The following is a 14,275-nucleotide window of genomic DNA, read 5'->3' as shown; positions in this document are numbered from 1 at the left end:
GTACTTTTTACCAAGAAAATTTCGCGCCGGAAAATCACATGTGCAATTTGATGGAGAATAACGACACCGAATGTTTTGAATAAAGGAAATAAAAGGGTAGCGACGAGTTTTTACACGGCATTTTAAAGCCGGCAGGGTAGAACTTGATTACGGCAACGACCCGACAAGGTCTCTTTTATTCTCATTCATAAATGCCCTTTTGTTAAAAAACGAAAAATACAATTACAGACACTTTGAAAGTTGAAAGTTCGCGGTTTGAAATTATTTTTTGTGAACAGTATGTTGCGCGTGGGTTGTGTGTATGCGCGCGCGCGCTTAGAAATAGATTGCGCGCGCGCGCTTATAAATATGTTACGTGCTGTTTTATATCTATGAATTGCGCGTTCGGCGTGATCATCTTGCGCGCCTGACACGCGGAAGCCAGCCGGTTATAAACACAGGTCATTATCAACCGTTTAAACACCCCCACGTGACGCGCTCTCCACCAATAGGAGTAGAGAAACTGTCTGAGGTATTTATGAATATTAAAATATGGTAAAAACACTATGTGAACTCACTGATATCCTATTTATTATAACAGACAATGCAGATCTCTCGTGTTTTCAAAAGCTGGGTTGCACCAAGGTGCGCGATGTTTGTTTTTCCTTTACACGTATAGGCAACGTTTGCCCTTTTCGAGACAACGGCTTCGGCTTTGGATTCGGCTTCAGGCTCCGTCCTCTCGTCTGAAGCCCTAAGCCCATACGCAAAGCACGCGCAATTGTCAAAACAACCGCAGGGCCAAGCTAGCCCAATGAGCCGAATCCAAAGCCGATGGCAGGTGTGGTTTCGAAAAGGGCCGTAATTAAGTGGGAACACACGGTTCTCGAAAATTTGTTGAATGTCCGCGAGACTTGGCCTGTTCTATCAATGCACTTTGAAATCATGTAAATGTTGACAACCTTTATTACACTGTAATTCAGAAGATTCACACGAAAAAAGAAAAGAAAAAAAATAATGTTAACATAGACTGTGTATTTTGTGTTAATTGTTTTTGAGTTGTAGTGAATATCTTGACACTCATGGGAGCGGATAGAGTCGCGACTACTTTATCATTGTTTGTTTCCCAAGATGAACCTTATTATTATTTTTGCCTTTTTTGAAACAGCAGCAGCTAAGCGCTACTTAGGCGTAGTATAGTCATTTCGAATGATTTAATTGTAATGTTGATGTTTTATCGGTGAAGAAAAACTGTTAGACCTTCAGGAATTGTCGTTCTAAAACCAGAGCAAACTGTGTCTACAATCATGGCGGCAAACCACTAGTCACTTCGTAGAGTAAATTGCCTACGCCACAGTTTCTTTGACAACGTATCAAATTGTGTATGCTTCATCAAATCTAATAAAAAGATCGCGTATAACCTTGGTGGCTTTGGTTACTGCAAGACAAACGTTGCTCGTGCAACATTTTAATCGAAGTTTTTACTGCTCGTATCGACATGGCAGTACGAAATAACAACGCAGGTTTGAACGTAACCAGGTAACGGCTAAATGAACCAACAATTCTACTTCACGCAACAATTCGTGTACTAATTCAGTTTCTCCTTAGTTAATTGTCGGCACTTTTTAAAGACGAATATCCGTTTATACTGCGTCACTTGTGTACTGCTGACGATTGCTCGCACCGCACCATATATCTAAGATCACTCAAGTCACCAAATACCTTCGAGAAACCTGAATCTGTTAAATTATTTAGAGTGATCATTGCATTTGATGATGATTTCTACAGCAGTTGTTGCTCTATCTGTTATCATCATGGTAACAAAGGGTGTGTTTGCAGCGAGAGGGTGCCCTTATGGATGGGTGCCTTATGCTGAGTCTTGCTACTTGGGTCTGGATGGATCCATGGAGGGCGACTGGTCCACTGCCGTGATGCAGTGTGATCGTAACAACGCATCTATAATGGTCCCAAGCTCAGATTGGGAAAATAAATACATACTCACTTCATTTCAGCACCACGGCAGTCTCAAAGGTGTTTGGATTGATTGCAATGATGCTAAAGTTGAAGGTGAATGGAACTGCTACGAGGACGGTAAATATCCGACTGAATATCGGAAGTGGGAGCCAGACCAACCAGATGACGAGAAGTGGCCAGCTGATGATGATTATGGCTTCATGATAACCCGTACTTACCATGGGAAGAATCCAGAGGTACTTGGCTATTGGGGTGATGCGGATGCAACACATCCTGATAAGTTTATCGTCTGTGAGCGTCGCCGCCAAGCCAGATGTGGTTAATCCACTACGAATGTGTAACGTCTATACCATGGCCTGACAGTAGATGAGTCTACTGGTCACTTCGGTTGTCTCTTCGGCCACACCCTGGACACACAGACGACGATGTATGGAGCACCAAGACTGTCTCTTATTCAACATCGAGCGGAGTTGGCTACTACTTTTTTGATTTTACACTTGTTTCTTTAAAAAGTACGGTGACACTTAAAATAATTATCGTCTTTGTGTATTTAACTTATCACTAATGACGACGAGCAAGATGTGAACTTTTCAAGATCACCGAACACTGTAAGTTGATACAACATAATATGGAAAGCCAAGCAATAATCAAAGCATCACCATCCCCAACCCCCCTCCTGAAAGAACTAAACATCTGTAATGAAACATTTAACGAAAACGTGTTGCTTCTTTGCAAAAGTTAATGTCCTGCCTTTCTACGTGAGAAGAAATAAAGGAAAATCGAACTTGTTGCGAGTACAGACTGTGGTGAAACATCAACTTTTTTGTTTTGTTTTTTAAAGATCTTCACGTTAGTTTCATAAAGACTGTGGCTCGAGTTGTGAACATTTTAAGTAAGTGTTGTAGATTTTTGTATTCCGTATTCATCCACCCAAGCCGAAATAATGGGGATTAATTTTGGTATCTCTTGTTCCTCAAACTCAGCCGAATATAGGAGGGTTCAATTTTGGTATCCTTTGTTGCTCAAACCAAGAGAAAAGGAGGACGGGATACATTTTTTGATCACATGAACCTCAACCTAGAAATTTTAAATGTTATCAACAGTTGTGTAGGCCTATACTTTTACCAAGAAAATTTCGCGCCGGAAAACCACACGTTCAATTTGATAGAGAATAACGATACCGAATGTTGTAAATAGAAAATAATTTTATTATGATAAAAACATTATGTGAAATCCCCCAAAAATCATATCTATTACACTAGACAATGCAATTATCGCGTGTTTTAAAAAGTTGGGTTACACCAACGTGCGCGAGGTTTTTCCTTTACACGTAAAGGCAACGTATAAGTAGGCCCCTTTCGAGACCACGGCTTCGGCTTTGGATTCGGCCTCAGGCTCCGTTCTCTCGTCTGAAGCCTTGAGCACTAATACGCAAAGCACGTGCAATTGTCAAAAAAACCACGGGGCCAAGCTAGCCTGGGCCAAATCCAAATCCGAAGCCGTTGTTTCGAAAAGGGCCGTAAGTGGGAACACACGGTTCTCAAAAACTTGTTGGGTGCCCGCGAGACTTGGCATGGTCTATCAACGCACTTTGAAATCAATGTTGACAATCTTATTGCACTGTAGTTCACGAAATTCGCACAAAAGAAATAAAAAAATGTAATGTTAACATAGACTGTTTGTTTTGTGTTCAGTATGTTTCTGAGTTGTAATGAATATTTTGACATTCACGGGAGCGGATAGAGTTGCGACTACTTTATACCGTTGTTTGTGTCACAAGATGAGCGGTGTATTGTTAAGGCTGGTCCTGTGCGTTTTGCTGGTGTTAAAATTTTTTAAATAGATGCACAATTCTGGTTAAGCATTTCCCCTCTAGTTTGTTTTGTTTTCACTCAGCGCATTTTTCAACTCCAATCAGGTGATACCCACACATTGCGCCCTCTACCGTTCTCCCGAGAGGCAAATATCCAAAAGCGATCGCACTCACAACTCAGCAACACACGTGTGGTGTGGGACCTTTCAAATCTTGACATGGAATTCACAAAAGCTTTCACCAGCCTAGAAAATGTCGCCATAACCAAATAATACGCAGTTCGTACGCTAATAGGCGATTCAATTAATATTCTGGCGTTTTCCCATGATGCACTGTCAAAACTGCCTCTACTCGACAAACTGTAGAGGGCGCACCAATTTGCTCATTAGTCTGGTCCCATGACCAAAGATTCCTTGACGTCTCTTGTTACAAATCTTAGGTCAGGTATCACCCACGGTTAAAAATAGAGCATGACTTATTTAGGCACAACGCCTGCATGGCTTTAAATAACAATAGCTGGCATAAAAACTCCTGGATCTACGGCGACAGGACTGACATTATGATTCCATACCGACCATCAACGATACTGTCCGAATGATGACGACAACACGTTCGGATCATTTCGGATAACTTCTAAAAAAAGGAGGAATTCCTCCTTTTTGGTAACGTGATTTTGGGTGATACCGGACCCTAAATTCGACGCGCCTAGTCGGAGATTTTGGGGTCTTGGAACCAGACTATTTGCTCATTATCATTTTAATAGATCATCCGCACCACATGCTGGATGCAAACGAACACTCAAGCTATAAATAGCAATAGAGGGCGCATGCCGTTAAACTAACATTGGGATTGTGGTGGACATTGGCAGGCGACCATGATATATGACAATCACGAATAACTACAATTTCTGACTTCAATTAACTCGGTTACCAGCTGTGGTGTGATTGCTTACGAACCAACCACATCGCAATAAACGATCAAAATGGCGGGTCCGTCATTCCGTTCAGACTGTGAAGGTGTTTATTGGCAGCACTTCAAATGAGTTGTATTTGCTGAAACTATGCTGTTTTATCAACGGTTTGAATGGCAAATTCAATATGTTAGACCTTCGGGAAAGACTGTGTTCTAAATGCAGGGGCAATATTTAAGTGAAAGACACTGGACACTATTAGTAATTGTCATAGACCAGTCTCCTCATCACTTGCTGTATCTCAACTTATGTGCTCATAACAAAACTGTGAAAGTTTGAGCTCAATTGGTAGTCAAAGTTGCGAGATAATATGTAATGAAAGAAAATACACTCTTGCCAAACGAAGTTGTGTGCTTTCAGAGGCTTGATCGAGACCTCAAATTCTAAGTCTGAGGTATCGAAGTCAAATTCGTGAAAAATTCGTGGATGCACTACACTAACGTATGATCTTTCACTTAGCTCGGTCCTAGCTTGGCGTGATTGCCTTCGAACCTTGGGTAGTAACGAGATCAACAGTCAAAATGGCGGATCCGTATTTGGTAGTATGTGTTTTACATTGAGTTTCAATGGGAAACTGTATAGCCTTTGGAAATAGCCGCTCTCAATACAGGTACAACTATATTAAGTCAAATCAACTGGCTGGATACAAAACACAGGTCAATTTATCTCCCTTGAGTAGTTTCCTATGCCACCGGTTTCTTCGACCACTCAATTGTGCATGCTTCATAAAACCTGAAAAGAAGACCGATCGCCTCAGTGGTTTGGTTATCTCCCGGTTTATTAGGCCTGACTAAAATAATTCGTTGGTGTGAATTACAATGATATCAGAGATGCCAACATTGAATTTTAAAAAAGAGTAGCATCTCCCAAATGTTAAGGGCGAGCGCAGCTTGGGCTCCCGAAACCGATCTTTCTATTACTCTCTACAATGCTAATTAGCTCATTTTCAGGCATTGTTGTGAAATAACAATTACCTGTATGCATCAACAGAACAGCTACAAATGTTTATAATGGCCAGTGAAAAGAAACTTGAAAAAAAAAACTGATTTCCCTCATCTTCTGACTATGTTTCAAAAATAAATGTAACATAAAAAAGGGTGGCCTTACTTAAATGTAACATAAAAAAGGGTGGCCTTACTTAAATGTTTTTGTTTTAATGATCAGAAATGCAACAACAAGCTATTGGGAGAGAGAAAGAAAAAAAAAAAAAAAAAAAAAACGTGTCCGGATTTTGGGCAAAAAATACGTGTCCGTATTTTGGGCATTGTCTGGACATCGGCGCTACAATTACTGGTAGGAAAACATGGAAACTGTCTAGCTAAGACCTCACAGGCCACTCAGTTGAAGGTATTTTTGTTCAAAAGGTCTCCTTTTTTTGTCGCCATTATTTCGTACTTTTTTTGCCAAGCTTCGATGAAGTACATGTACAGACAGCGTGGGCACATTAATAGTGGATACATGTACATGAGGAATGAGGTTACTGTGACACGTTTAGCTCACACACAACCTCATTCCCCACGCACGTGTGCACTATTCCCCATCGTGTAATAGAGATCAATGGGTACGATCTAGCAGCAATCACTAGCGTAAAAAATGCACACTCAGCCGGCCAGCCAGCGGGGGAGGGCACGCAACAATCATTACGTCGAGACACGTACATTGTTCGAGTGAATTCGCCGCTATTATTCAACACTGCGTTCTAAAATAAAAAGTGTGTTTTCTTTTCTGTTACAATTGTTTTGATATTTTTCTTAATTTGTATTTCCACTTAATAGTTCATTCGTTGTTTGCATGTATTGTACGATTTAATAAAATTATATTGGGCGGCTTGTTTAGCGTGTTTTATTGAGTATTATCGTAGCGTCGTAGTCATGGCTCGAAATCGTATTTGCTACGCCCAAATCGTGTATGTTGGTATCTCTGTGATATGGTTTGCTACACCTTAACAATCTGAAGACGCAGTCAGAATGAACACAAGTGAACTGTGAGGAAGGTTGTATTTTGGTATTAATATTATATTTGGTCTCACTGTCTGCTATCATCTTGGCTGGACGAAATGATAACAATAAGGTTTGAATGTATCCCAGCAACGACCAAATGAGCCAAAATCTCCTCTTTCCGTTACAATGCATGGATTACTTGCACCAAAATGCAATCCTGTATCTCGGACCATAATCATGCGGCACCGCAGAACACAATTTTAAGTCGGTGCTGCGTCACAAAATGTGCATCACTTCTGACGACTACCCGCACTGCACCATACCTTTAAATCACCTTCAAGAAATTTGGCACGTTAATCCGGAGGTCGTTGGTTCGAATCCCACTCTTGTCAATTCTTTGTTCACTCCCACCCTAGTCAACTCTTTGTTCGACCCAGAAAAATCCTTCAAGAATTCGACAGTTTTTAATTGTTAAAAGAGATCGTAGCATATGACGTCATGATTTCTGCGAGAGTTCTTACTGTTATCATCATGGTAACCAGGGGTGTCTTTGCAGCGAGAGGGTGCCCTTATGGATGGGTGCCTTATGCTGAGTCTTGCTACTTGGGTCTGGATGGATCCATGGAGGGCAACTGGATCACTGCCGTGATGCAGTGTGATCGTAACAACGCATCTATAATGCTCCCAAGCTCAGATTGGGAGAATAAATTCATATTTACTTCATTTCAGCTCAATGGAAACCAATTAGACGGCGTTTGGATCAATTGTAATGATGCTGAAGTTGAAGGTGAATGGAATTGCAACGAGGATGGTAAAGATCCGACTGAATATCGGAAGTGGGAGCCAGACCAACCAGATAGTGAGGGGTGGCATCATGATCAGGATTCTGGCTTCATGATAACCCGTGATTTCAAGAGTAACCCAGGTATACTTGGTTATTGGGGTGAAAGTGAGCCAAGAGCTGCGATGTTCATCGTCTGTGAGCGTCGCCGTCAAGATAGATGTGGGTAATGCCACTACCATCGTATTACGTCAATGGCCTGACAGTAGATGAGTCTACTGGTCACTTCGTGTCTCGCTGTCTCTTCGGCCACACCCTGGACAGATATCCAACAGACACAGTATAGACGCCTGCAGACGACGATGTATGGAGCGCCAAAACTGTCTTTCATTCAACATCGAGCGGAGTTGGTTGCTATTATTTTGATTTCACATGTTTCTATAAAAATTACCGTGACACTTAGAATAACTGTCGTCTTTGTGTTTTTAACTTATCACTAATGACTACGAGCAAGTTGTGAGTTTTTCAAGATCGCCGAACACTGTAAGTTGATACAGCATAATGGAAAGCCAAGCAGCAATCAAAGAATCACCCCCACCCCACATCATGAAAGAACTACATCTATAATGAAACACTAAACATATCGTGGTACTTCTTTGCAAGAGAGAAGAAATAAAGGAACGGCGAACAAACCTGTTGCATGTGCAGAATGTGGTGAAACTTCAACTTTGGTCGCCCTGAACATTTCAACTTCGCGCCAGATGGAGTATTTCGTTCTTGCTTTTTTTTTTTTTTTAACAAAAACAACGAAACACCATTTATTCTTACAAACAGGTTCAACTTTAACTACACTTTTCATTGGTGGGTGTAATATACAGCGTTTTTCAAGGAGCGGTGTACACAAAAGTTTTCTTCATGAAATACTGCTGGAGGAACAAAGTAAAGATCGCGTGCACTTTTTAAAAATATATTTTAAAGTCTTTTGATTTGGACATTTTTTGTTCGCAAGACTACATGTTGTTATACAAACTATTATTGCATCATAGTTCCGCATAGTTACGCACACCTTTTTTGTTTACAATGTATGCTGCATTGTTTGGAAAGCTGACATAAAGAAGAGTTAAATTGTGGTTCAAGTGGTCATAATTTTAAGTAAATATTGTAGATTTTAGTATTCCTTATTCATCATACCCAGCCTAAATGAAAGGGGAATATATTTTGGTATCTCTTGTTCCTCTAACTCCAAAAATGGAGGGGTTCAACTTTGATATACTTTGTTGCTCAAACCTAGCCGAAAAGTGGAAAAGGATATTCGTTTGTTTCCCTTTGCTGCTCAAACCAAGAGAAAAGGAGGACGGGATATCACATGAACCTCAAACTTAACAAATAATATTTGCAATATATTGCTATTAATTTTGGTTTTTACACATACACCGATGTGTGTTAGCACTGCTTACTCAGCACCTTCCCGAGTCCTGTGAAAAAAAATATCACAGGCATGTTACTCGGGTGGGACTCGAACCCACGACCCTTGCAATTCTAGAGCAGCGTCTCACCAACTAGACTACCGAGGTTGCCCGGCAGCTAGAGTTAGTTCGAATCCTTTGTTTTGGCAGCGGGTACCGCAACGATATAATTTTGGTTTTTACCCATACACCGATGTGTGTTAGCACTGTATACTCAGCAGGACTCGGGAAGTACTGAGTATACAGTGCTAACACACATCGGTGTATGGGTAAAAACCAAAATTAACATTCTTTATCCCCGATGCAAATTTAACATCTATAATATATTGCTAGCTAGAACTTTTTAGTTTTAGCAATAGTTGTGTACTTTTAAGAAAATGTCGCGCCGGAAAAACCCCATGTTCGATCAATTTGATAAAGAATAACGAGACCGAATGTTGTAGAAAAAAAGAAAACATTGTGAAAACACTATAGTATGTGAAATCACCGATATTCTATTTATTACAACAGAAAATGCAATTCTCGCGTGTTTTTAAAAGTTGGGTTGCATCAAGGTGCGCGATGTTTTTCCTTTACACGTTAATGCAACGTAGGCCCCTTTCGAGACCACGGCATCGGCTTTGGATTCGGCTTCAGGCTCCGTCCTCTCGTGTGAAGCCATGAGAAAGTACGCAAGACCACACGACTGGCAAAACAACCGCGAGGCCAAGCAAGCCCGAGTCGAGTCAAAAGCCGAAGCCGTGGTTTCGAAAAGGGCTGGAAGTGGGAACACACGGTTCTCGAAAACTTGGTGAATACCCGCAAGACTTGGCATGATCTATTATGCACTGTAAAATCAGTATCAATGTGTAATTCATGAGATTCGCACGAAAGAAATAAAAAAAAATTAGTGTTAACAAAGATTTTGTATTTTCGTGTCCAATGTTTCTGAGTTGTAATGTGTCTTGACACTCATGGGAGCGGATGGAGTCGCGACTACTTTACCATTGTTTGTTTCCCAAGATGAGCGGTGTATTGTTTAGGCTGGTCCTGTGCGTTTTGCTGGTGTTAAAACATTATAAAAAATAGATGCACAATTCTGTTTAGGCTTTTTTTCCCCTCTAGTTTCTTTTCTTTTCACTCAGAGCATTTTTCCTTTCCAATTAGGTGATACTCAAAGCATTGCGCCCTCTACAGTTCTCCCGAGAGGCAAATATCCAAAAGTGGTCAACTGATAAGGACAATAGAACTCACAACTCAGTAACACACGTGTGATTTGGCACCTTGCAATAACTGACATGAAATTCAAAACAGCTTTCACCAGCCACATAAAAACGTCGCCGTTACCAACGCAAAATATGCAGTTCGTACGCTGCGAGGCGACTCAATCAACATTCCAGCGTTTTCTACTCGACAAACTACAGAGGGCGCACCAATTTACTAATAAAAGATCATCCGCACAGCGTGCTGGATGCAAACGAACACTCAAGTAATAATTGGCGCTAATACCTGCGCACGCCGTAAAACGACCGTGGGATCGTGATGAACAATGGCAGGCGACCATGATGTACGTGACACTCACGAATACCTACAATTTCTGACTTGATTTAGCGCGGTTACCAGCTGTGGTGTGATTGCTTACGAACCAACCACAATAAACGATCAAAATGGCGGGTCCGTCATTTCGTTTAGACTGTGAAGGCTGTTATTGTAGTCTTTCAAATGAATTGTATGAGCTGAAAACTACGCAGTTTTATCGACGATTTAGATGGCAAATTTAATATGTTAGACCTTCGGGAAATGCTGAGTTCTAAATTCAGGGTTAAGTCAAACAAGTTGCTAAAGAAAAACATAGGTCACTTTGTCTCACTGGATTAGTTTCCTACGCCACAGTTTCTTTGAAAATGTATCAAATTGTCCATGCTTCACTCCATCTGAAAAGAACACATCACCTCGCCGATCGGTGGTTTAGTTCTTATTCCATCCGAAGTACACTCACGTAATAATATGTCTGGCTTTAATTAGTTTGGTTACCAGTTGGGTGTGTTTGCCTTAAAACCTTCCAAAATCAACGGTTCAAAATGGCGGATACCGTCGTTCAAACCATGTAGGCGTATCGTAGTAGTTTCAAATGCGAACTCTAGTGTTTTATCTAGGGGAGGTTGATGAACTGTTTATACATTGTGTCAAACAGAGTAAATGGCAACATACGACAAATGAGTCAATTTATCTCCCTGAAGTAGTTTCCTACTTTGAAACTGTTTATCTAATTGCTTCGTATGTTTCATCTGGAAAATAACCAATTTGCATAAGTGGCTGTTTTTGTGTGATTTAATAGGTTTGATTGATTTCTCCTTTGGGTGAAAATTGTCATTTTGATGGACTCACTGACTGTTATCATCATGGGCGAATGAATGATTAATAACAATAACCATGATTGTTTGACCGTATCCCGGTAACGACTAAACAATAAACATTCAGCTTAATGCAATAATACGTCGATATTTATTGCGCTGCTTCCCAAAATATGCTCATTACTGACTTTAATATGCTCGCACCACTCCATCTCATAGATCCCTCAACTTACAAAGACATTTTTACAGACAAAGATTTCAAAGTTACAAGGAGTTCATTGCATCTGATGTCATGATTTCAGCTGCAGTTTTGACTCAATTTGTTATCATTATCATGGTAAAGGGTGTGTTTGCAGCGAGAGGGTGCCCTTATGGATGGGTGCCTTATGCTGAGTCTTGCTACTTGGGTCTGGATGGATCCATGGAGGGCAACTGGATCACTGCCGTGATGCAGTGTAATCGTAACAACGCATCTATAATGCTCCCAAGCTCAGATTGGGAAAATAAATTCATACTTACTTCGTTTGAGCACCATGGAGATCCAGTCGGTGTTTGGATCAATTGTAATGATGCTGAATTTGAAGGTGAATGGAGCTGCTACGAGGATGGTAAACCGACTGAATATCGGAAGTGGGAGCCAGACCAACCATATGACGAGAAGTGGCCAAGTGACCAGGATTATGGCTTCATGATAACCCGTGCTTACTATGGGAAGAATCCTGACGTACTTGGCTATTGGGGTGATGGGGAGGCAACAACTAAGAAGTATATCATCTGTGAGCGTCGCCGTCAAGCCAGATGTGGTTAATCCACTACGATCGTGTAGCGTCTAAGGCCTGATAGAGCGAGGTTGGCTGCTACTTTTTGTATTTAAAATTCTCTTTAAAAAAGTACTGTGACAATATTATCTTGTTTGTGTTTACAACTTATCACTGATGAAAACGAGCAAGATGTGAACTTTTCAAGATCGCCCGACACGGAAGTTGACACAACATAAAATGGAAAGCCAAGTAACAATCAAAGCATCACCCCCCCCCCCTCCAGAAAGAACTATCTATAGTTACAGTTAACGAAAAGTTAATGCCCGTCTTTCTACGTGAGAAGAACTAAAGGGTAAGCGAACAGACCTGTTGCAAGTACAGACTGTGGTGAAGCATCAACTTTGCTCGCCTTGAACATTTCAACTTCGCGCCAGATGGAGCATTTATTTTTTATTTTTAAAGACCAACACGCTGGTTTCATTATGACTTTTGTCTAAGCCATTCAAGAAATAGTGTGCATGCGTTAATGCACGGAAAATAACGAAACAAGTATTATCTAATTATTTACAGTTTCAGTTTTAACTAAACTTTTAAATTTACCTTTTTTTGTTCGTTAGAAAAAACAAATCATCTTTTCATGGAGCTGTGAACGAAAATTAATTCTTCATAAAAAAAAACTGCTAGAGGAACAAAGTAAAGATCGCGCGCACTTTTGAAAAATAAATTTAAAAGTCTATAGATTTAGACATTTAACTAGCAAGACTACATGTTGTTCTACAAACTAGTATTGCATCATTGATTTGTGTGTTCCTTATTCATCAAACTCAGCCGAAAAGTGGAAAAGGATATAATTATTTTGTTCTCCTTTGCTGCTCAAACTAAGAGAAAAGGAGGGCGGGGTTTGTTGGCTTACCACATGAGCCTCAAACTTGACAAAAATGCAATATATTGCTAACTAGAATGTTTAAACTCTATCTATAATTGTGTACTTTTTACCAAGAAAATTTCGCGCCGGAAAATCACATGTGCAATTTGATGGAGAATAACGACACCGAATGTTTTGAATAAAGGAAATAAAAGGGTAGCGACGAGTTTTTACACGGCCGTTTAAAGCCGGCAGGGTAGAACTTGATTACGGCAACGACCCGACAAGGTCTCTTTTATTCCCATTCATAAATGCCCTTTTGTTAAAAAACGAAAAATACAATTACAGACACTTTGAAAGTTGAAAGTTCGCGGTTTGAAATTATTTTTTTGTGAACAGTATGTTGCGCGTGGGTTGTGTGTATGCGCGCGCGCGCTTAGAAATAGATTGCGCGCGCGCGCTTATAAATATATTACGTGCTGTTTTATATCTATGAATTGCGCGTTCGGCGTGATCATCTTGCGCGCCTGACACGCGGAAGCCAGCCGGTTATAAACACAGGTCATTATCAACCGTTTAAACACCCCCACGTGACGCGCTCTCCACCAATAGGAGTAGAGAAACTGTCTGAGGTATTTGTGAATATAAAAATATGGTAAAAACACTATGTGAACTCACCGATATCCTATTTATTATAACAGAAAATGCAGATCTCTCGTGTTTTCAAGAGCTGGGTTGCACCAAGGTGCGCGATGTTTGTTTTTCCTTTACACGTATAGGCAACGTTTGCCCTTTTCGAGACAACGGCTTCGGCTTTGGATTCGGCTTCAGGCTCCGTCCTCTCGTCTGAAGCCCTAAGCACATACGCAAAGCACGCGCAATTGTCAAAACAACCGCAGGGCCAAGCTAGCCCAATGAGCCGAATCCAAAGCCGATGGCAGGTGTGGTTTCGAAAAGGGCCGTAATTAAGTGGGAACACACGGTTCTCGAAAATTTGTTGAATGTCCGCGAGACTTGGCCTGTTCTATCAATGCACTTTGAAATCATGTAAATGTTGACAACCTTTATTACACTGTAATTCAGAAGATTCACACGAAAAAAGAAAAGAAAAAAAATAATGTTAACATAGACTGTGTAATTTGTGTTAATTGTTTTTGAGTTGTAGTGAATATCTTGACACTCATGGGAGCGGATAGAGTCGCGACTACTTTATCATTGTTTGTTTAACAAGATGAACCTTATTATTATTTTTGCCTTTTTTGAAACAGCAGCAGCTAAGCGCTACATAGGCGTAGTATAGTCATTTCGAATGATTTAAATTGTAATGTTGATGTTTTATCGGTGAAAAACTGTTAGACCTTCAGGAATTGTCGTTCTAAAACCAGAGCAAACT

The 14,275-nt window shown here is 40.6% G+C and overlaps 3 protein-coding genes across 3 annotated transcripts; all 3 read left to right on the top strand.

The window, feature by feature from the left end:
* The first annotated feature begins 1,793 nt into the window (after nucleotides 1–1,793).
* Nucleotides 1,794–2,276, top strand: LOC117298706 (asialoglycoprotein receptor 1-like). Its single transcript, XM_033782022.1, has one exon. The coding sequence runs from the start codon at nucleotides 1,794–1,796 to the stop codon at nucleotides 2,274–2,276; it is 483 nt and encodes a 160-aa protein (XP_033637913.1).
* A 4,931-nt stretch (nucleotides 2,277–7,207) lies between these two features.
* LOC117298705 (asialoglycoprotein receptor 1-like) lies at nucleotides 7,208–7,687 on the top strand. Its single transcript, XM_033782021.1, has one exon. It carries the CDS (start codon nucleotides 7,208–7,210, stop codon nucleotides 7,685–7,687), a length of 480 nt encoding a protein of 159 aa, XP_033637912.1.
* Nucleotides 7,688–11,590: 3,903 nt separating this feature from the next.
* Nucleotides 11,591–12,064, top strand: LOC117298703 (perlucin-like protein). The gene has a single exon (XM_033782020.1). It carries the CDS (start codon nucleotides 11,591–11,593, stop codon nucleotides 12,062–12,064), a length of 474 nt encoding a protein of 157 aa, XP_033637911.1.
* Nucleotides 12,065–14,275: the final 2,211 nt, after the last annotated feature.

The sequence above is a fragment of the Asterias rubens genome, chromosome 13 (assembly GCF_902459465.1).
Source record: "Asterias rubens chromosome 13, eAstRub1.3, whole genome shotgun sequence".
NCBI classification, from domain to species: domain Eukaryota; kingdom Metazoa; phylum Echinodermata; class Asteroidea; order Forcipulatida; family Asteriidae; genus Asterias; species Asterias rubens.
Note: the sequence above shows the minus strand (reverse complement) of the source record. Positions and strands in the feature narration are given on the sequence as shown.

Excerpts from the sequence above, each read along its gene's own strand:
- LOC117298706 (XM_033782022.1), top strand. The coding sequence starts at position 1,794 with ATGGTAACAAAGGGTGTGTTTGCAGCGAGAGGGTGCCCTTATGGATGG.
- LOC117298705 (XM_033782021.1), top strand. The coding sequence starts at position 7,208 with ATGGTAACCAGGGGTGTCTTTGCAGCGAGAGGGTGCCCTTATGGATGG.
- LOC117298703 (XM_033782020.1), top strand. The coding sequence starts at position 11,591 with ATGGTAAAGGGTGTGTTTGCAGCGAGAGGGTGCCCTTATGGATGGGTG.